The sequence below is a fragment of the Seriola lalandi genome, unplaced genomic scaffold, assembly GCF_002814215.2.
Source record: "Seriola lalandi dorsalis isolate HSWRI2012SDOR001 ecotype SW California unplaced genomic scaffold, Sedor1 jcf7180002054972, whole genome shotgun sequence".
Taxonomy (NCBI): Eukaryota; Metazoa; Chordata; class Actinopteri; order Carangiformes; family Carangidae; genus Seriola; species Seriola lalandi.
Window position 1 is genome coordinate 6,603,456 of NW_019525660.1, and position 24,188 is coordinate 6,627,643.

At 39.2% G+C, this 24,188-nt stretch overlaps 1 protein-coding gene across 5 annotated transcripts in view; it reads left to right on the forward strand.

The window, feature by feature from the left end:
• The window catches only part of col11a1a (collagen, type XI, alpha 1a), an 80,014-nt gene that overhangs the window by 38,494 nt on the left and 17,332 nt on the right, over positions 1-24,188 (forward strand). For all 5 annotated transcript variants that reach the window (XM_023397967.2, XM_023397965.2, XM_023397968.2 and 2 more), the window contains 19 exons: positions 691-744; positions 860-967; positions 1,113-1,166; positions 3,552-3,605; positions 4,495-4,539; positions 4,707-4,760; positions 4,868-4,912; positions 7,823-7,876; positions 8,459-8,512; positions 12,071-12,124; positions 12,589-12,696; positions 15,615-15,704; positions 16,974-17,027; positions 19,318-19,425; positions 19,542-19,649; positions 20,154-20,207; positions 20,384-20,437; positions 20,960-21,067; positions 24,092-24,145. In XM_023397967.2, the coding sequence (XP_023253735.1) occupies positions 691-744; positions 860-967; positions 1,113-1,166; positions 3,552-3,605; positions 4,495-4,539; positions 4,707-4,760; positions 4,868-4,912; positions 7,823-7,876; positions 8,459-8,512; positions 12,071-12,124; positions 12,589-12,696; positions 15,615-15,704; positions 16,974-17,027; positions 19,318-19,425; positions 19,542-19,649; positions 20,154-20,207; positions 20,384-20,437; positions 20,960-21,067; positions 24,092-24,145 (1,314 nt within the window). The remainder of the gene's footprint in view (positions 1-690; positions 745-859; positions 968-1,112; positions 1,167-3,551; positions 3,606-4,494; positions 4,540-4,706; positions 4,761-4,867; positions 4,913-7,822; positions 7,877-8,458; positions 8,513-12,070; positions 12,125-12,588; positions 12,697-15,614; positions 15,705-16,973; positions 17,028-19,317; positions 19,426-19,541; positions 19,650-20,153; positions 20,208-20,383; positions 20,438-20,959; positions 21,068-24,091; positions 24,146-24,188) is intronic.

Here is a 24,188-nt window from a genome sequence, read left to right on the forward strand (position 1 = left end):
GGGTGGGTGCGCGTGTGTGTGTATGCGTGTGTATATGCATAGGGTCTGATGTGAGTTGCTGGCAACAGACATGCTCAGTGCTGCATTATGCAACAGATAGGGTTGAAAACATGGACAGGTGACAGACAAGAAACAGAAAGTGTCAAAGAAAAGAGTTTCGGCTGAACTGTAAAGTGGCCTTCAGGTTCCATTTGATTCTCAAGCTCAAAATTCTGGTTCACTAACAAAACTCCCAAAATTGGTACTGTATTTAATCTTGATTCAGTGCATATATACTGAATCCAGTGTCTTTTCTATTTAAAAATCTATCATATGATATACATTTGTCTAATTTATTACATCAGTATATCCCAAATCCCAAATAAAATCAGCTGGTGCAATGTAGAGCATGTATATAGCACAGCTCATTGTGAAACAACTAAACTTGAGTTCCTTGCACATGCTGTTCCACGATGTGACCAGCAGAGAGCAGCATCAATCCTGTGATCTACAGAGTGAACATGAGAAGGCTGAATTTTTACCAGATGCTCAATAAATACAAAATATCAGGAGCCTTAATCATTTATGTCCCCCAATGAAATGAAGAAAGTAGTCCATTCCAAGAGTCTCGATGTGAAATAAACAAATGCTTTAAATAACACTTTAATAAAATACTGGCAAATGATGCAACTTCTTTTTGTCTCATTTTAGGGCGAGGACGGTTTCCCAGGTTTCAAGGGAGACATGGGAATCAAAGGAGACCGGGTGAGGAGCTTGACTGAAATAACATCAACTGTTTTTTAAATAACTTCCTCCATGTCCAGAACCAATGAAGCAGTGTCAACTCATTATTCTTTCTCTATGTGTGCTTGTGTTACAGGGTGAGCTTGGCATGCTTGGGTCCCGCGGAGAGGACGGTCCTGAGGGTCCTAAAGGCCGAGCTGGACCCAACGGAGAACCAGGTCCCCTTGGTCCAGCTGGGGAAAAGGTCATATAGCTAAACTACCAAGGATATTTGAAAGCTGATATGAGAATCATATTTGTCCATATTTTCCTCTCAGTGGCTGTTTTTAACCTTGCTGTTGTGCTAAAATTGGTTTACTGTGCTGATACGTGTTGTTAATGTTTCTCAGGGTAAACTCGGTGTCCCAGGATTGCCAGGTTATCCAGGAAGACAAGGACCAAAGGTAAGTTAGCGTCAATCTCACCACAGTATGGGATGTTTTCTCTTTTCATTTCTGACTGAATCTGCACCAGTCTGTTCTGTTACACTGACTTAACACAACAAAAACATTAGTGTAAATAGATTTAAGCAACAACATATTTTATATAATGTATTGTATATATTGAATCGTACCTAATATTTTTTCAAAGTCAGTAGCTGTCGCTGTATTACAAAGGGTTTATATGTAGTAACTAATGACTTTACTCATGTCTGAGGACACATTAAGCACTCACTTACAAGCTGTTCAGCTGTAAGATCATGGTTGTGATGTCAGATTATTAAAAAAAATCCCTTTGTCTGATGTTTATCTTTCCAACATCGTTTTGCTCTTTAATTATTCAGAAAAATGTCTCCAATGGACTGTTGGTCTATTTACTGTCTGGAAAGCTGCTGCAGATCAAAATACATTTATTAACAGCTTAATGGTATTTCTTAACCACAGACTGAATGGCGAATTGAAAAGTGAGAAACCCATGAGAATTACCAGTATTTATTACTCCATTATTACCAAATAGAAAACATAAACAACAGTCAAAGGGATATTTCACAATCTGGCAACCCAAAGACTTCATCTTATTATTTGCTAATAACTGATTTCTGAATCATTAATAGATAATCATTATCAATTCTTAAAGTCATTGGTTATTAATTAAAGTACTTTATTAAGGGGAATCAAGACTGTTAGAAAACAGTTCTTAACATCAATCATTGTTCATTCATTTGGAACAGTTATTATGAACCAATAATTGTAAATCCAGCATTTTGCTCTGAACTTAAAAGTAAGACATATCCCATAAACCCTGTGGTTTCCATCTGCTCTGCTCCCTCCCCACACTTTCGTTGAGCTTCAGCTGCTATCGAGTTGAAGGAATCTGTGCTCTGTTCTTGCTGTAAAGCAATGTAGCAGATTCCCTCCTCAGTCTGACACGCTGCCACACACTGTAAAATGTGGTTTAGACACTAACACTGGTCGACAGGTTTACAGGTTATGGTCTGATTTTGTCTCATTTGGAAATCATGGGAATCATAGCAGTGTCTCACAGTTTATGCTGAAGTGATTTATTGATGCAAAAAGCCAAACAGCAAATTTTTTGTGGGGTTTTTAAAAGATTTACCAGAAACTAAACCCATAAAATATGAACAATTTAGATCCCTGTAACAGCTGATGACATGTACTTCCATGTACCAGCACAATATCATAAAAAGATTATTTGAAACCCTCATTCACCCTATACTTACTCTGTTCTCACATCAAATCATCACGCCTGCTATCCACCATCCACTCCACATGTGGATTTAAAGGTTACCCATCCTCCTGATGATGCTGTAGAAACAGTTTCTGTGCGGATCTGTAAAGTTGATGTTGAGCCATGCTCCCCGCTTGGATTCTGATGAAGCAGGGCCACAGACATGTGCAAGCACTGCTCATGGGACTCCCAGCCTCAGTGTACTGTTTTACTATGGCAAGTTTTTACAAAGATACGTCCAACTTTTTATGCTGGTGGCCTCACTCTAAGGTCAACTGGTGTTACACCTGTAACATCCTCTAGCAGAATATATTTATGTGGTTCAAAAAGCCTGATAGTATCTAAAAATTACTCACAATCTCAACAACATTGACAGTGCTAGATTTAACTGTTTTATAGAGACAGTAGCTCATTAGACATAACAGAACAGTAGTGATATGTGGAAATCTTACATGGAGGGAGTCACGGTTTGTCACTGATTGATTTTTACTAAATGTCCCCAATGCAACGTGTGGTGAGCTGCTGCACAGTAAGTAAGCTCTTTAATCCTCTGTTCACAGAGTTTGTCTAAAGAAAAAAAATCATGTCACCTTGTCTTGTGTTTATAGGGATCTTGTGCTAAGTCTTTTGTTTTGAAAGCCTCCAATGTTTGGTTGTGTGTGTGTGTGTGTGTGTGTGCGTGTGTGTGTGTGCATTGTGTCCCCCACATTAGTTCATTTGCCTGAGAAACTTTCCCTACTTGGAAAAAACTTGGAAATTTGATGTATTGTCTTGAGAAGGCAGGAAATGTTGGATTTTTTGTTGTAAACTTTTACTTCATTACACAATGTGTTTTATAACTTGAAAATGCTTACAGTATTAAATAGTGTTATTCAGTTAAAGTAGAGACATCATTAACAAATCAGGGGGGAAAGTGTTCCGCTCATGAAAGTGATTGGTTTTAAACTCTGTTAACTGTATGAAACCAACTGAAGATGAAATCCAACAATAGGGCAGATAAATTCAGGATGAGTGCTTATTATCATGCATGCTACGACCAACCCAGCCTCTCTTTTCTCGTTTCTCTCATTTCCCTCCATATCTCCCTCTCCTATTGACAGGGCTCCAGTGGTTTCCCTGGGTTCCCAGGAGCCAACGGCGAGAAAGGAGCCAGGGTAAGAAAACACACACGTAGACACTCATAGAGTACACACACTGTGCCTGTTTGTGTATGAAAATCACCACGCCATCATATTCCAGCTCAAAAGAAAATTGATTCCTATTATAAAGGCATCAGTGTGGTGACTTGGCACAAAAAATAACAGCGGCAAAATCAATTGGGGGGAGAACAATGTGGAAACAATTGCGCTTTCATTGAGCTCCTCTACCCATTTCAAGGCTGGAAAAAAATAACTGGCACTCATAGAGTTTTGAAAAGTGCTGAGAAAGAGTTCAAGATACAGGTTTTACTTTCAGCACCTAATTATGAAATAGACACAATATTCCCAGTTTATCTGGATCTAAGATAACAAAATTGTTCATTCACGTAGAAATTTATCAATTTCAAGTCCTCCTCAATTTATAAAGGTAAGATATTTCCTTTTCAGAGTACTTCACAGTCATTTAATGGACACTTTGAGGTACATTATCATACTTATGCCAAGGCTACCTTCCAAAATTAAATACTCAATACTTTTTTAACGAAATCAGATTTTGTCCAGTGTTGACTCAAAGCCAGAAATATTTTCAATGCATCAGTTATCAGATTGTTTCTGCTGTTTTATTCAGACAAGCAGTGGAAATGATATTATTTAACAAATTCTTTCTTGTCATTCCAAAAGGTATTTGTACCTATAAACATACAAGACACAACGTTTGAGAAATGAATAGTTGAAAAATGAATAGTTGTTTACTTTTTTCAACAAAGATATTGGTGATTAGAGTTCAAAGCTCACGTGGATTTCATCTGAAGCCACATGGAAGTGAGACGTGTTCTGCTAAATGCATAATGACAGATGAAAATATGTTTGAGTGCTTAAAATGTTTTGCCTTTTTATCTAACAGGGTGTTGCAGGTAAACCTGGTCCAAGAGGGCAAAGAGGTCCAACGGTATGTTCTGCTCTCTCTATGATTTCTATGATTAATGATCTAATTAAATAGTGTTAAGTCATCTTTTATAATCCATTCGCCTGAATGACATGCATTCTGACAGTTTTAGATACAATAATACTCATAGGTCCTGTGTTTGACTCTTGAGGTTGCTTCTGTCTCTGCAGGGTCCTCGTGGTGCTCGAGGAGCCAGAGGTCCAACAGGAAAACCTGGTCCCAAGGTAATAATACTAATCTCACACTGATTTTAGGCTCCTTAGTGTGTAGTACTCTATATCGAGCAGTGATTTAAAATAAAATGACACTGATATGTTGCTGTGTGTTGCAGGGCACAGCAGGCAACGACGGCCCTCCAGGCCCACCTGGTGAGAGAGTAAGTCCATAACATGCTGAGTCTTGGGTGGCTGTTCTGTAATGCATGTGAATACAACCAAAGGATGCATCATGAACTCAGTCTATCAGTTCTGTTAGGGTTAGTTAAAATAGCACTTACAGTCTCTGCACCTCGACTATGGTGATGTTAGACTGGGACATGTTTTTTGTAAATGTGAATTGATTCTCTTCAGTCAAAGAGTTGGTCAGTATTGAGCTTCAAATCTTGTCATACTGGTCAGACCCTTCAGAGTTCAAAGCATAATGAGAAGCGTTTTTTAAAAAAAAAGAGGAGCAAGAAGAAATACACTTGGGGACATTATTAGTTCTCACGGGTTACTAAAGAGGATGGAAATGTTTAACTTGCTGTAACAGTTTACCTAGGAAGACGAGAGCATCAGTAAGGATTGACTAGAAATAATTAAGAAGTAACAGATTCGGAGTCATTCAAAAATCTATGACTCTATAAAAGCTGTTTATTTAATCTGTCTTTATTTTTTCCATTTTATAAACACACTGTTTCTTTGCCATATGGGAAGATTGCTATGTTCCTGTTCCCACCTTCATCTACCAGACAGGAGCATTTCTGTTTTTTCTTACCCCCTCCCTTTAGCGTTGCTCCTCAGAGTTCTCATAAGATACATTTCTCCTTTAAACTGATGCTCAAACAAAAGAGAAAATAAAATGATTTTTATTGTGCACAGTGGCAGCCCTGGGTGGCTAACTCAGAGGAAAATAAACACACTCTGCAGTTACCTCACAATAAAAGCCTTTCAGCTGTTCTACCTTATTTAATACCTTTCATTAGAGTTTGTTAGATTTCCAGTGGTGTTTTAGTGCAAGTTGATTTTGCTGTTTGACAAAGAAAATCCAAAAAGCCCAAAGAAGGCATGAAACAATAAGGGCTTTTAACTGCAGCTGCAGCAAGTGCTGAGTTTGCATTAACATTTTCCTAACACCACAGAAGGAGAAAAATGGATTTTATTACAACTCTGACAGAGCTCCACGGGGAGTCTATCAGAAAACAGATCCTCCCCTCTGTTAGAGAAAGGAACATAACAACAATGTAGGAGTGAAAGCAAACACTCTAAACGCATCTCATGCTTTCTGCATGGGCTGCATAGCCATATACAGAAAATTACTCATCATCCCCCATTAAATAGGCACATTCACTCTCTCCAGTGTCAAAGGCCAGTGTGATATTCAACAAAGTTTAAATCCACTAGTCTTACTAATACCTGTCTGCAAAGCCGTACTTAGGTCAGTGCTTGGGTTGGTGCTTTCAAATCTTGCTTTTATTTTGTAAAATGTAATATCAACTTCAGCCAAGCAGCTTTTCAGTTTTGGATTTTGGTATCAGGGGTTAAATTAACTGAATTTCCCAGAGGAGATAAATAGTGAGTATATATCCATCCATCCATTCATCCATCCATAAGTTTTAATTAACTGGCTCATGCCTGTAGAACTTCCCATAGAATTCAGTTTGTCAGTTTTGCACTCCACAGCATATTGAAGCAGATGCTGATTGGCAGCTTTTGACCTTCGAACTACATCATTCTAAGTGAGGGCAATTCTGCGAGATTAAAAGCTGCCAAATTATGTCATGAATTCTGTATCAGAGGTGGACAAAGCGCCCAGCTCCATCACTTAAGTCAAAGTAAAGATACTCATATTCATATGTTTCCAAGAAAACAGTACTCAAGTAAATGTACTTTGTTACTGTCCACCCCTGCTCTATATGAATTGCTAATGTTTGCCTCACCTTTCTTTGTGTGTATAAAAAACTTAAAAAATGCTATTGGAATGAGATTGTCTTTGTCTGTTCAGACACAGGACAAGTGAGGTGAACTCAGCTCAAATCTGATGGATGAACATGATTAAAAGATAAACTTAAATTATCAAGTCAGCTTTGAAATTTATATTAGATTGAATCAATGTGCATCAGATATTTTCTATGCTCTTTAAATTTAATTTCCCTAAATCCCAAACCATTATGCTACCTCAACAATAAACTGTAACTTTTTAAAAAAGAATTTTCACTTCATCAACATATTTCACTGTAACAAAAGTCAACACAGAACTCTGAATATTTGTTGTGTCAGTTGCACGCTGACCTCTTTTTCCTCCTGTTCCAGACGTTTGTGTCAGATTTTTTATTCATCATTTGCTGACGTGGGTCCTGCTTTCCTCTCTACATTGACTTGTGTTCTCTATTTCTGCTGCTCTCAGCCTATCATTAAATATAGACCAGTTGAACATACTGTATATGTACAGTATATGCAAATTAAATATATAATGATATGTTTGTCAAACATAGTTTGTACAGTAGGGAAACAGTATGTAAGTATTCTTGGTAATTTAAATGTGAAAGGAAAGTAAATAATTCTCTATAGGCTGGCTTTTACTGAATATTAAATTATTACAGTTCTTGTGAGATTGACCTTTGGATTTGACAGGATTTGACAGGAACTGACCTTATTTTACCCAGCAGTTTATTCACTTACTTTGAGTCTTTTTAAGTGTTTAAGGCCTGAAATGTTCCTGTCCAAAAAAAAAAAATCAGCACTCAGGCATTAGATAGCACTTTAAGATTAAGCCTAGTTGGACTTTTCTCTGTGGCAGTCAAGTGGCTGGAGAACCAGATCTATTTCCTGCCACTCCAGAGTGCTCACTATAATGACTTTGTGTTACTAGGAGGGCTAATCAGAGCACAGGCTCTATGAGCTAATCAACAGTGACTCACTTGACCACAATTATTTGGGATCTTGTTTTTTTTTTTTTAGCTCTAAACTTAATTTGCTTTCTGTCTGTTTTCTGTTTTGGTTTCTTTTTGCACACTGCAGTAAACCACCTCATAACTTTACTCTTTGTGCATCTCTCATCAATCTTACTGTCTGTGTGCTGATTGCAGGGACCTCAAGGGCCTCAGGGACCTGTGGGCTTCCCTGGACCAAAGGGCCCCCCTGTAAGTGTTTCTCCGCCTCCACTATATCCATCCGACAGCTTAATGTAAAACCACCTACAGTAAGATTATGTGGCGTGCAGCTCTTTCCCAAGGTTCAATGCCTTCCTACTGTCTCAATCAGCAAATTAGCATAGTTTGCAAACATTACAAGTCGCGATTCATCGGGTGCAGTAATATATAGCAGTATCCCTAATTCTGTGCAGGGGTCATTAGTCTAACTGTTATTGAGGCAGAACCCATTCTTTCACTCTCCAGTCCAGGCAGGAGACAAGTGATAATTTCCACCTATCGATTCAGGTTAGATTCATTGTTGGCTCTTAGCCTTCAGCCAATGAGAACGAAAAAATCAGAGCCTGTTATTCTTTCATTAGTGTTCTGGTAGTTTAACCACAATTATGTTTGTGCTATATATTGTGCCTACAAAGTATTTGCACCATATAATAATAAAATCTAACAGCTTGGAAAAAGAAACTTTTATTCTAACAAATTTCCTCGTGCCATTATTCACTCCAGATATGAATGTGACGATAATGAATGTACTGGGTTACTGAGCTTGTGCGTATTTTAATTTCTTCCCAACAGGGACCACCTGGAAAGGATGGGCTGCCCGGACACCCTGGCCAGCGCGGAGAAACGGTGAGTCTTGAAGATGCAGTATCCTGTTTGAGCTGCCAGTCACCTGTGTGGTTCTGGTTATTATCTGCCTCTAACTTCAAACCTCTAGACCTCAACAATGAGTCAGGAACTCAGTGTGACTTTATTTTTCATATTTGGACAGGTCTGTCATATTTCCACAGCGGATGCAAATAAAGGAGCGTAACACCTCCATTTTTAGTTTTTCAGAAAGGTTTAATCATTGATCTTTCTCGGGGAAATATTTTAGATTCCAAGTGTGTGAAACATGAACATAAACATGAATTGCCAGGGCAGTTTGAAAAACATTCTTAATATTTGCTCAGTTTAATTCCACAACATCTTGTTTTAATCCTGCAAGATATAGTTTTGTTGTGTCAATGTCTCTTTAGCTCTCATTCTTTAAATTGCCTCTCCATTGCAGGATGAATCCGATCCTCACAGTCAGTAAGCTGCACTACATTTGAACCCCCACCCCCTCCCCCACGTTTTATCTCAATCGCAGTTGTATGCAGGGGATTACAATCACTGATACAACATCTCAGTGGGATGCCAAAAGGGTACACATGTCTCGTAAAGCGAAATTCTAAAGACAAAGCCCTTGTGAACATTGTCTGGGTCGATCTGCTCGTCTCCATTCACACACACAGACACACACACACACACACACACACACACTGCATTCTGTCTGTGTAAAGCCAGATGGCTCAGACTTCTATCTCAGAGAGATGGACACCAAGGAGCTGAGGAAACATCCTTTTCTGATGGAGCTGGCTTGTTGTTACTTTGCAAATATCCAATGAAAGGACATAGACCTAGATTGTCCAGCAGCAACAGATTGTGTAACTGAGCAAAAATAACTGAGCAATAATAACTCTTACTAATATTTGTTGTAACAGCATGGAACAATGGTTCATGTCGTTTTTTTCAAAACAGCTATTTCAGTTATCAGTTATGAGCTTAATGAGAAATGGCTGCACTAAATCTGCCCCGATGATGCCATATCTCATGTGACACAAAGGAAAAATAAAGTAAAGTTTGATTTGATCACACCTAGCTGCCATCCCCTGCTCTCAAATTTGATTCCTCTGTACTTTGTATGCATCAGTGCACCCTGGTTTGACGAGGCTCAGAGGGCAATAAATTCTACTAAAAGCTTGACAGATCATCACTTTTATCATTAAAGCTTCCCTTTCCGCCTGCCTCTTTCTTGTAGATAACGTAGCACACCACACACGAGTGGTTCCCTGCCTTTGCCGCTATTCAAGCAACGACGACAGGGTGTTTATTAAGGTGTTTATGGATGTAGATTTATGCTCTGATGAACGGGCTCCACAAGCATCCAATATGAGAATTGATCACGGCAATAAAGATGCTCATAGGCACCAAGCCCTGGCAACACAAGTTATATTTGAGGAAGTGCAGATAAAGATTTGAGCTGATGTCTCAGAGTCAGGGCCGATGCTGTAGTAGAATGGCCTGAGGGTTTCATCAGCACAAGTCATAACATATACAGATCAATAAGCCTGGATTAAGAAATCTGGATCTAACAGCTTGGATTTGAAGACATTGTTTGGCTGAAGTATAGCAACTTATAAATGAAATGAGTTATAAAAGTAATACCTTGGTGAAAAAATTGATAAATATGGAGTTTGATGACTGAGGGATTCATTGATCAGTTGGCAAGTGGTGGAAATGTCAAAGTGAAAGTCAGTGTTCACTCGTGTCATTCTGTCCTAAAACATTACAGAATTTAGTATGTCTCCATTAAAATATGAAATTTATGTTAAGGACACCAGTCATTCTTGATTATCAAAATCTTAATGTATTAATTCACTTATTAAGCTAAATTCTAAGCATCCTGCTGGGTTGATATTTGGGGAATATACCGAGTATTTGGAAGAAGTCTCATGCCAATGCAGATTGGATTGTTCCTCCCCCAGAAGACAGAAGTTCATCTGATTTGTGTCGCATTGTTGGTGTCGATACTCAAGATGTTGAACTTGTTGTCCTGTTCTGCTTAAGTATATCCATAGGGAATACAAATCGATGCAAATCAACCACACACTGTGAATGTAAACTTACACAACAACTTTACCATAACTAAATGTGCACACACAGAACACTGGGTGCTAACTCTTATTATTATTATTATTATTATTATTATTATTATTATTATTATTATTATCATTGTTATATTCAAATAGCTCTTTAGTCCGAGAAGTAAAATGCACAGTGAAGCTGTTTGGTTTTTGTGCAAGCAACAGCAAAAATAAGCAATACCTAATTCAAATAGGTCCATCAGTAAAAGCTGATTTTTTTAAAGTGTTTTAGAATGTTGGCAAAAATTCAATTTTAATTAACAAAGATTTATAAATGTTAATGTGTGATATGACAGCTATAGAGCAGGAAGACTCTTATAGCAGATGCCTATAGATGCCTAATTACACATTCAGCAGACTTTGAGCAACATTACCATATTGTTGGAGTCAGGTGTCGTGCTACCAGACTAAAGAAAGTCCAATACTCACTCTTACCTCTGGTTTCATTTGGTTCATGAGATCACTAAAGGGATCTTTTGCTATTTGACTCTATTTTCTTGACCAAGCACTATTTTGGCACTGGACAGGTTGGGTGCACTGAACTTTCCAGACCTTGTTTGATGGAAACACCTACTTATAATTTAATCCAAGCCAGAGATTAACCAAAGTAGACCTAAAATAGAACCTAAAATCAGCTCGGAGCTGCAGAGTTATAATTATACTAATATCATATATATAATATATGAATATTCAAAGCATCTGAAATTATTTTTTTTTCTTTTCTTTATAACATTAAGTTTATGACAAAATAGGCAAAATTCAGAGTCAAAGTTTAGAAAATTTTTATTTTATAATTTTTTAAAATTTATTCATACTGAACTAATGGCTTCATCAGAACTCTGTGGTTTTGGTCAGATTCACATTTTATTGAAATATTGTCAAACTCTGATGATATGAAAATGTGTTACATCACCTGTGTCTAACAGAAATATAAGGACAAAAGCAGAAAATCTGAAATCTCTCATTTTAAAATAACCAAAACACATCTCTCCTAATAACATAATAAGAAAATATGTTTTCAGAGGCTTTAAAAGCAGCAAATAGTCTCTAGGTGTCTATTTTGTTTGCAATGCTTATTGATAGCACCAGGTAATCTCCACTAACAGGTACACTCGTTAAAGAGACATTTATTTCTTGTCATTGTCATGCTCAATGACATGTACAGGGTTCTTTTTCTTTATTTTTATCAAAATAATTGACATCTGCCTGAAGTTATTTACTAGCCAGCACTGTAATTTAATAGAATCCTTGATCCAATCCTTGATTGTGAATGTAACCTGAAAAAGCTCCTTGTTCCTACGTCAAGGAAATACATGAGCCAGAACTTAAACCCCTGCTTATTAGCTGAAATAAATTCAAGATGAATCACTTTGGTTTCTTTACTTGGGTTTTAATAGATAAGCGTAATAGTTTCTGTTTTTACAAACCATATGAATAAGACTTTATCATCTTCTTTCAGGGTTTCCAAGGAAAAACCGGCCCACCAGGTCCAGGAGGTGTTGTCGGGCCCCAGGTACTGTAATGTATTATTAAACGATGTAAAATTATGCTAAATATATTATTAAATAAATGTAATATATAATTGATATGAAAGCCTTAATGGCATTGTAATTCCACGCAGTAAATGAATATTGTCTGGAAAAAGGGAATACAGCAGTAGTCCACAATCCTCAATAATCAGTATCTTAAAAATAAAAGATGACATGTAAAAGGTAATTGTCCATGTGGATATTTTTTGAGGACTTAAACAGAAATGTGGTTGATCTGTTTTGGATCTGAACAGAACATCTCTCATTTTGGAAATGGACAGTTTATTTATCTGGACACTCATGGACTCATGAAAGTATTGGTGTAAATTATCAGTGAAATCGGCCATTAATAACTGTATCTCATGATTTATATAACTACAGGGAAGATTTGATGTATTGCTGCTATGTTGAACTGTAAATAATATCAAACTGTGTGATAACATCTTAGGGACCCACTGGAGAGACTGGTCCCGTTGGTGAGAGAGGACACCCCGGACCCCCAGGTCCACCTGGAGAACAGGGTCTTCCAGGTGCTGCTGGCAAGGAGGGAGCGAAGGTATGTAGAAAGAACAAGAAAGGCCATCTTTTATTTTTGAGTGCTTAAACTTATTTCATATACACGCTAGGTCACAGTTAATGCCCAGTATCCTGTACTGAAGGGAAGAAAGTAGATAGATGTGTAAAAATTATTAATCTGAAAAAAATGCTAATTTCTTTTCTATAGTACCACAACATACCAGAAATGCCCTTTTCCTCCCCCTCTCTCCTCCACTGCTTTTCTCACACACTGTAATAGATTTGAGTCAGTTACACAGAAGAGAGGAAGCCAGGGAGGTTGATAGAGACATCAACAGTATAGAGGTGGGCTGCAAATTGAACTTATGCAGCTGCAATTATCGCACATGATTTGATTTTGCAGATTGAGCCAGCTGCATTCGCAAGCAGTTATATTTCTTGAGGGCATGCAAAGCTCAATAGACTGCTGGATTGCTTAAATAAAACTGTGAGGAAGCAGGAATCAATCTGGAGCAATACATTCACCCACATCTCACCATCACTCTCTGAACCGCACAAGGCTCTAGCAAGTGACTGCTGAAGATACAGTAGCTGAGATTTTGGGAGCGTCTGCCCACATTCTCTCCCTGGCCCTTGCTGCCCACATATTGAGTGCCCATTAAGAGCAGACAGCAGCCATTTTGTAGAAGTATGGGCTGCTCCAAACCACCCATCTGACTCGCAGGATCTCTCAGCGTGCCCTGCTCCCCATTCTCTCCCTCAGACCCACCATGTCTCCTGCTTTCATTTTCTTCCCGTCTTCCCCAAGCAGACAGTTTAATCAAGTCCATCGGCTAACTCCAAACCCTCCGCCACTCACAGCTCCACTTTCCTTCCCCACTCTGCTCAAACCTGTGCATCAGTATGCCAGGGACACTTTGTGGAGGTCTTGGCAGCAGAGCCCAAATCCTCTTATACCTCTCAAGCCCGCTCTTCTGTGGCTCCCTGTTTGCAGATAAAGTCAGCTTGCCAATACAAAAGAAACAAGAACAAAGCCAGAAGTAAATTTTTCTGCAGTCTTGTTTTAGAAATGTTCTAAACTATGGTTGCCCTGCAATTATTGGCACTACTCCTTTTTGCAGATGCAATACAAAAGAAAGTGAGTTCAGTATCTGAGGTGAGGGCAGGGAAGGTTGGAGAGGATGTGAACAAGCATTCAGTGCTCTCTTCAGTCAAAAAAATATTTTTGGCAGCATGTTTTTTGTGTTATGTGGAATCACATTTTAGCTTTTATCCATTAAGCAGCACTAAGTTATTTTTGTATTATGTATCGTTTTCAACAAAAAACTCAACAACAAAAAAAAAACAACATACTGAGTTTCAAAGACTCATCTCTGTTTCATGTTGTGGCTGATTGTGTGAAAGCGACAGTGCACTGGTTTTGATTAGAGTTGATGCTTATGCATTGATTGTGTCGTGACAGTGCTAATGATTCCACAGAAAACATACATGCTTCAAACTAATTGCAGCTAATGGCCCATTAAGATGAATGTCAGCTACAAAACAAGCAGGCTTCTCTTCCTGGTGCGACAAAGCCATTAGTTATATTATATTTGCTTGTCATATGCTTTTCAATCTGTATTCAGTTTGTTTTTTCTATTAAATTCAGAGCCCTTTGTTGCTCAGCTGCAGGCTGTGTAGTGTAGAACTTTAGTTAATGCATAAAATCTGAAACATACCTGTATGCACACATTTCACCAGAGGAGCTGGATGTTGAGCATCTTTGAATAGTATTAATACATCTTAAGTTCTCATTTACAAGGTTCAGTCTGAGAGCAGTGCAGCTTTCAAATACACGGTTTAGCTGTCATGTGCTTTGCCTCCCCTAATGCACATCGACACAATCCCAGCTCCAATTCAACACTTCCCAACCATTAAAGTTACATAAGAGTGTGAATAACTCAATTTTGAATACCGAAAACAGTAGAGTGAACTAAAACAGCAAAGTTCCACTCTCTCAATTTCTCTGCAGCAAAGACTAGATTTATGAGTTTATTTTACTATGAGACCACATGGTTGCAGCAGTGATGACTGGTGACCCTTTCAGAGACTGACACAGTGTGAGGAGAGAAGCACGCTGAATATGGAGCAACAACTACAGATTCAAATTTCTGTAGAAGGTGACCAAAGATTTGCCTGTGGCTGCAGCCTCATGATAGGGTCAAAGTTTGAGCACTGCTTATCATACACCAGTCTCCTGTATAAAAAAGGAATGAAGTTGATTGTCATGTGGCGTCTGTCTGAGGAAGAAGGCAAGGAGTTAGATTTTAATGTTAGAATTTTACCCTGGTAGTCTGGTATTGCCTTCAGTTTTTGCTCTTTGTCTGGCAAGGCTCAGTTGGCATTTTCTTTGGATGGGAATAATTTCCGGGAAGGCAGCAGAATAGATGAAGTCCTCTCCTCCACCCAGACACACTCTGACAAATTGACTGTGATTGATGGGCTCTTTCAAATCTTTGCTTCTAATTTTCAAACTGGAAAATGGCTGAAATTGTCAAATTTCTCATAGAGTATAACTAAAATTAGTTTCTCGGTAAAACTGAGGAGAGCAATATGTAATGTAATGTTATGTTATGTAATAACATGCAGCTTAATGTTTATAAGTTTAAACAGTTGTTGAGGTTTGGAAATTTAAGAGACAATTCTCTCATCATTTACACATTTCCTTTAGTTTGGTCCACAACATGTCCAGTCAGACTTCACTGGTTATTGGAATAAGTTTTTCAGACTTGAATCTTATAGTGAAAATTTGACTTGTGAGATGTGGTCTGACATTTTTGATGAACTTTAATTAGAATCAGTCATGAAACAAAGCATGGTCAGAAAAAAAGCATGAAAAAGCAGTTACTTATAATTTTTATGTTGTATTGATGCATCATATGTGAACCACACTAACTCCTTGTGTGATTGTGTGTATAGGGAGACCCTGGACCACAGGGATCCTCCGGTAAAGACGGTCCCCCTGGCCTTCGTGGCTTCCCTGGAGAGAGAGGTTTACCTGGTGCCACGGTAAGAGCTCCCCTCCTATCTACACCTATTCATCATCACTTCCCTTTACATGTGTTTGCGAGTAGAAAGTGACAGAACATTGCTACATAACAAATGAGCCAGCAACTATTTTGAGCTATTCACTTCATTAGAGACACCAGCCTTGGAATTCACTCCTAGCAATCAATCCGGCACAGGAGAAATCCAAAGCGACATCTTACAAATGAACAGGCGTGCCTCTGCATCGCTCCACCACCACTGACACCACTGTTTTAATGGCAGCAATGCATCATGGGCCTCTGTTATAGAAGTAGGTAGTTGTTGGTTGGGAGACCATTTGTAAATTCTCGTTTTTACACAGGTCAATGTAAGTGTTTTTTGGAGAGCAAGGACAGCAAAATTATTTGTTTGTCTCTGTATGCAGTATTTACTTAATTAATTATTAAGTGGGAAACATAGGCAATTAGACTGTGTCATGTGGGGATAGATATAGTGTAGGGAAAGGTAGTGTTGTGTTGCCTGCATCCTGAAGGTCAGTCAGACTCTGCAGGCCAGCAGCACCGCTGATTGTTTTCTGCCATTGTAATTTACTCGAGCACACAGCCAGAGCCAGAAGAGACTCATTACCCATACTGTCATTTGCTCCTTTGTGGCCCACAAGGGAGCTGCACACACACACACACACACACACACACACGACACACACACACACACACACACACACACACACACACACACACACACACACATACATTCTGTGCATTGACAAACATACAAGAAAACACAAATGTGGAAGACACTATACACACCCCCCGCATGTGCAAAATGAAATTCACAAGCTTGTATGTGCAGAACAGGATAGAAAACACTGTATAAATCCACATATATACACACACAGTCATGTGCACTTATCACTTGTGCATCCAAATCCCACCACTCTGTAGCTACAGTATCTACTAGACTACATGCCCGAAGGGAACAATATCTCTTTTAAACGTGCCACATATTGCTGAGTTACCTATCATGGAGATATTTCTGGGCTCTGATTCGTGCTGGTGGTCTATCACGATGAAAATGACAATAACAATGACATTTCCTAGAGCAGTGAGGTCAAATGCACACAAAGCACATTTCTGGTGGATATGTCTGAAGTGACAAACCAGTAAAGGAAGGAAGACAGTCCTGGCTGGATTGACGTCTGATGATGGAGCTTGTTGAAATGCATAGGCTGATATAAAATTACAGCTCTGTCCAGGAAGTCCTCATTTGTGTTTCCCTTCTTTTCCTCAGGGCCCAGCAGGTCTGAAGGGAGGAGAGGGGCCCCAAGGTCCACCTGGTCCTGTTGTAAGTACACTGTTACCTGAGATGTACCCTTTTGAAATGTATTGTATTTTTTGATGACATTTTATATGTGATTTGTGTTATTGATTAGTGTGGCGGCTTGTACAGCGTATTTCACATTTTATGCCAAGCACTCAAGGGCAGTTGATATTATTTGGACAGGAAAAGCTTTAATAAAATGGCTTAAAGTTACCTTGGCTAACTGCTATGTCAACTTTATTTTTGCTTTCCTTTTGACATCACCACCAGGGAGGATTGTTGTTTATGGTAAAGCCAACTTATGAGAGAAAGTTACCTTTATTTATTTCTTTTGACCTTTATTGCCCAAGGTAAACTGCTTTTCAGCAGGGCCGTGGTGCCAATTCACAAACTCATACTCACTCACACATTCTTCAGATGTCTAGTTTATATCCTACTGTAGTAACATGTTTAAGTGCCTTGCTCAAGGACATTACAAGTGCAGCTGTATAGAAAGCAGAGCCAAGGTCTTCTCAACCACAACAGGAATCAGATCTGATGAAGGTGAATCAGAGTTGCTGAGCTGCAGTCACAGAGACATTAAAGGCAGAAAATCTAACACACTAAACAAATTCAACTGAACCAGGTGAACTTAATACATGTGTAATACTCATGAACTCATTTAGCTATGATGATCATATCATCAATTATTTATGTATTAATTTTCCAACAAAAGCGTCACCGGATTTCAGCTCTCCCCACTGCACACAGCGATTTGTCTTTGAAGTGATCATGCGCTACAGTAGCTGGATATCAAGACTGTTTGCTCCATTGCCTTCTGGCACACAGACCCAAACAAACAAACAAACACACACACACCCAACAAAACCACACAGCCAGGAGAGCATCCATATGGTGAGTCACAGTGTCTAGTCATCCTGGGTGTTGCTCCAACACATCCCTCATTGTTCCCAGAGGCTGCATCCCGGCACTTTATGTATGCTGTGTTCCTACGTTTGTCTCAGTTTGTCACAGAGACTTTAGAGGTTTTCATAAAATGTATTGGTTAGCATCATGTCTCTGGCTGTTCCTGTCACAACAGATTATTGGTAATCAAGACTTGTAGACTTACTTTTTTCACTTTGCACCCACATATATGGTTAATAAGCTATCAAAGCAATAAAACTGCTAAAGAATAAAAACATGTTAAGTCATCTAATGTCACCAGAGATGTTTATAGCACATTAGACGACAAAACTACAAAATACAGTTGAAATAGCAAATCAAATTTTATTTGTTATTAATTGCAATAATAAGTCAGGTTTCATATATTTTGATGATGCTCATGATACTCAACTGTTCTTTTTCTCTGGATGTAATATTTTCAGAATAATTTAGCAGCAATGTAATTACAGCCCTGGTGAATTGATACATTCATAACTTTCTATCCAAAGCCACACATTTTACTCATTAAAGTAACAATGTATTGAACCTGCACCCAGACTTTAGTTAACTATTTGCATATTAACAGAACAAAAAATGTTGTTTTAACATCATGCCACCCTCACTTTAAACCAAATGCCAGTTGTTTCACAATGTAGAGTAGTTTTTTTTTTTTTCATTTTGTGTTCCCCCCAGATTTTCATTCTTACCAGGATCGAAAAGCCTCCAACATTTATCAAGGAAGATTAAAACTCAAACTCTTTTAAGGATAGCTGTGTGATTTACGTCTTCAATGACAGAGGATATATCACAGCCTTTACATCAGAAATTCATTAAACAACAAAGAAAAAAAACTGTCTAAGTTTGTTTTTTGATTCTGCATGTATAGATTTCTGGTAAGGTGATCTCCTTCTGGGAACAGAGAGGTAGAGTACATGCAGATAAACAGAGAGTTGACTCAGTGCAGGGAAGATAAAAAATGCTGAGTGTCATTCGTCATCATGTTGGATGGATTTAGGTGAATACTGAGCTCCTGATACACAACAGAAGCCTCTATCATTCAGAAATGCATTTTCAGCAGCAGGACGTGAGCTGCTCCGAGCTTAGAGAGCAACCAAGACGTCAGCTCCCTAACAGCAGATAATACTGGCTGCTTTCAAGGAGCAGCGCTGCTTTATTAGAACCTGAAAGCAGCTGTTACTGTGTGCCGCTCCTGCATTTTTCTCAATATTCCTCTAGAAATGGTTTCTGTATGTAGGTGTGTGAATCCATTAGCAGTAGATCTCAGCTGCTTTGTACATGTCTTAATGGTTCCTCAGCATATGGGGGTTATATTTATGTGTCCTCTTTATAGTTGTTACTCATCATGTCTCACTCTCTTTTTTCCACAAAGGGTTCTCCTGGTGAGAGAGGCCCTGCTGGTCCAGCTGGTCCAATTGGCCTGTCCGGTAGACCTGGCCCTCAGGGTCCCCCAGGTCCCGCTGGAGAGAAGGGAGCACCTGTAAGTTTTGTTTTATTCCAATACAATTTCTCAGTTCTGTTTTCCTTTGACCTTCACCTTCTGCTGCTTTTGTTTTAAACTAAATATAATTTCAGCAAATGTTGTTGTTCCTCTAGGGTGAGAAAGGACCTCAAGGTCCAGCTGGTCGTGATGGTGTCCAGGGTCCTGTTGGCCTGCCTGGGCCTGCTGGACCCCAGGGTCCACCCGGAGAGGATGGTGACAAGGTCAGTCAACCGCACTCACCGCCACCCCTCCCATAATGTTGGCCCAGTTACAACTCCTTCTCCATTCCAAAACTAGAATATGTTTTGGGACTGAACCAGTTCTCCAATCAGTCGACATCCCCATGTTCTCACTCGGGCCATCTGTATGAAAATATGTCTCTCTCTTTAACTAACGGTTGCCTATCCATCTTCATAACCAAATGTGCCAGCAAATGCAATTAGAGGAGATGTGAAAGTGAAATTTTGTTGCTCGTTTCATCTCCGACAATCATTATGTCCCTTAAGGTTACTATCAGCTGCCAAACACATGTCACTGCAGAGGTTTGCTATGAAAATAACAAGACGACAACAAACTTAAATATGCATATTTGTGCAGATAGTGGTTGTTTATGTTAAGCTGAGGGTTTTCAGTGATTTTTCATGAGCTGACATTTGGAGAACAAGCAAAACTGAGCTGAGATGATTGACTGCGTGTGTTTGTCTGTGTGTGTTTCTTTTTCCCAGGGAGAGGTTGGAGAGCCCGGTCAGAAAGGAAGCAAAGCTGACAAGGGAGAACAGGTGCGTTATGGGAAGCAGTAATTAAGGAGCTGGTGATGTTACATATTTACTCTCCAGTGTTGTCATCTTAAGACTGTGTTGTGTTTTACATGTCACAAAGTGATACATCAGTGCTCTTATGTTTGTGTGACCATTCTGGGATGTTGTGGTTGAAACCTTTTCTTGTTTGTGCTCAGGGTCCTCCCGGCCCAGCTGGTCTCCAAGGTCCCATAGGTGCCCCAGGTCCTGCTGTAAGTACTGCTCAAATCTGTCCTTGTCTTGCATGGATGAAACTGCTGCACTGGACCATGTCTGAACATGTCTTTGTCTATAGCAAGACATCCAGACAGAGAGACAGACAGGACAGTAAGGAGCTGCACTAAGGAGCATGCATACTAGATACGTCTGTAGTGTTTCTCAATAGTAGACACTGCAGATAAGTGAGAGTTGTAATCTGCAAAACTTTATTTTCCATGAGCCAGAGCATTTTTCCACATAAAGCCTTGCAGTATCAGATATGAAGTGTGTGAAATCATCACAATGAAAAGCCGTGTAGTGGATTCTGTTTTGCTATATCAGTAAAATTATACACTGACTTTTATGTATATGAAAATTTCAAGGACTATGATACTTTCTATGCAACAGCATTTTTCCAACACTGCCATAGGAGTAATGAGAAATGAACAACTTTAACATTGACATACATTCAATAATGAGAGTGTAAAGAGAGTAAATGTCATTGAGTATGAATATGCGTGTATGTTGTTTCGCAGGGAGCTGATGGAGAGCCTGGTCCCAGAGGTCAGCAGGGTATGTTTGGACAGAAGGGAGATGAAGGTTCCAGAGGTTTCCCTGGACCCCCTGGTCCCATTGGCCTGCAGGTGAGTACCATTCACACATACATGCTACACACAGTAACTCACAGTGATTCTGTACAATAGTGGCTTAAATATACAGTATTCCTGTTTGTGTCATACACACACTTGTCTGGGATAACGCTTTCAAGAGTAGGTCTATATGTTACGTAAGCAGCTATGATTATAAATGGTAAGAGCCGTTAAAGAGCCATCTTTTGGCTTTCTTTTACTAAAATGCTACATAGTTACTCTACATCTCTCTGCAACAGACACTTGCCTTTACAAGGCTTTTACTGTAGTTTCAGATTTTCAGGACTTTCTCTACAACTAGAATGAATGTCAGCAACATGAAACAATGAGCGATGAGATTAAATAATTTATATTTCATTTTCCCATCTAGAGGGAAATAAAACAACTTAGCATAATTTTGCCTACATAAATTTCATCCATATTTATTCCCAGCACATATCAGTGGCATATGCTATGCATTGAAAAGATCATCCCAATTATTTTCTGTGTAAAGCGACTCACAGGTGATGGCAAGGCATACATTGGCCCCTCCATTGTTGCCACCGTCATATTTTATGGCTGATTTTCAGTTTCGAAGCGCCAGGATCTTTCTCAGACTTCCTCCCTCTGTACCGCTACTGCACTGTAGCTGGATTTTTTTCACTTGTCATGTGTTAGCATTTCTTCTTCTGTGGTGTTATGGCGGTTACATGGGATGAGAAACTCATCTCTGAGGTACAAAAATATCCAGTTCTGTATGAGCCATAGTCCTGGCTTTATAAAGGTAATCATGAAAAAGACATTTCTTGTTGAGTCACGTGTAGCTGGTGAGACTGACTCCTCAGTTGAGGAATAGCACACTGTCCAATCATGAATCCATCACATTTTATATGCTTTATATTGTGTTTCATATTGTGCTCTATCCTTTTGCCACACATCTGGTTTGTGCTACGAGTGGCATGTAACGTGAGTCATATGGCAGACCACTGGGCTGCTGGGGCGGTGTATTTGAGACTCTTTAACATTGTTTTTCAGAAGTTATAAGTTATAAGAGTTTTCAGGGCCATTCAACTGTTAACTGCTTTCCAATATTATACAGCAATCACCAGTTGCCACTAGGACAGATAGAACTGACTTACAGTACACAGTGAGTTGAATACAGGGGATAAGGGAGTTAGGAATTCATTCTTATTATTTACTCCAGTCACTCATTGATAAATCCATCCCACACCACTCTACAGTACAAAAGAAAGCAGACAGACAAACTCACGCTTACACAGTTGTCTATGCTGTAAACACTGCTTTAATCGAATCTATGTTGTATGGTGACCTTGCGTTGACCTGCAATGATTACACCCCTCAGCTTTATTTGCTGGCAACATCCTTCCTCCTCCAACACCTCCGGGGTTAAGGCTCTTTCTCATCAAGATGTCTGCACTGTCTTACGCCTCGCAGAGAGTTCACACAGAGCAGCAAGGCTCGTCAGAGTGTTTAATGCTTTAGGAAAAGATTTCCAGGATTTTATGTTATTCATTGGTGTGTGACTCTACCCGTCCAACAGCATAGTTTAAGCCAGACTGAAAATATGACCTTACAATATAAGTAAGCTTAATGATGTTTTGTAGCACTATAATAATAATCTAACAAGGTGGCCTGTTTGTTAGTGATCATTTGTTTCATTAGTAATCAACTTCTTAAGATAAACATGAGTTCACTGCAGAGATTGGGGTCATTGACTTGATGAAATTACATGGACCACTGCTCTTCGTTCCTATCTCTGCAGGATTGTATTCAATGGACTTTTAATTGGAAGTAATTCACTTCCCATCGCAATCCCATTAATTGCGTGGACTGACCTGCTCTGATAGTCAGTTCCTCATCGAGTACATTTACCATGCTGCATAATTAGTATAACGATCTCAGACTAGAGGCGACCTTTACGCAGATGAGATTTCGCAGCACGGGAAAAATCAGCATGAAGCTACTCACACTTTTTAGCACCCACAGAAAATACTTGCATACAGGGGCATGGACACACATTCACATGCTTAGCTGTAGGGCAATGCAAACATACACAAAGTCAGCAAATCTTTTTTTTTTTCCTCAGTGTGTGAGTATTTGAAGTTTGAATGCAGAGGAATGCATTCTTTGATCTCCTCCCTCACAACTTTACACCTTACACTGATGACAAACTTCCTCTGAATCAAGAACACACACACACACACACACACACACACACACACAGAGGGTAAAGCAAGCCACAGCAATTTAATCACGGCAATTACCGCTAGAAATGTCAGGGATCAAACACACATACGAGGTCTTGACCACACCGCACATTTAACCTGCATCAGTGAGCAGGATCTACAGTATGTCTGCACCTACGAGTGAAAATGAACAAGTCAAAGGCTGCAAACGGGAGAACAAACAGGAGGAGTATTGTCGTACAAGTTTACGGGGCCAAGAACAGAATTTCAGAATAAAAGCATCTCACCTTCATCTGAGTATTTGTACGGAAGATTAAACCCCCTGCTGTTCTCACCCTGAAGTTTGGAGTTATAGATATTGATATGAGTGTCTCGCGTTAAGCACCTTTTGCCGAAAATCCAGCTAAAGGAAACATTTGAATCCTGTTCTTTGCAATATAGGTTGCGCTGATTTTGAAACCCTGAGTGCTCTATTCCGCTCAAATCCATCAAGAGTTCTCTGGTTCCACTTGTTGACCTTTATCAGCACATTCTCACTGAATATTTCATTGATAGGACCAGACTGCAGCTAAAACATAGTTTCAAGTGCTTCATTTCTGCATGTTCTGACCTACAGATATACTGTATCCTATATTTCAGTGCATCATTATAATATATTCCACCATCAAATCAAATCTCAAATTAAATCTCAAGCAGGAACAGCTGTTAGCAGCAAAAACAAATTGAAATCATTAGGAACACTGTTGCGTATTCATGCAGCAGCACCTTGTGCTTGTAACATAATTTTTTCATTTCTGATAAGATAACTGTTTATTCATTTTTTTGTCCTCAGGGGCTTCCCGGACCTCCTGGTGAGAAAGGAGAGAACGGTGATGTTGGCCCTATGGTAAGAGACACATCTGCTTTGTGTAAGTCCTCTTATAATAATG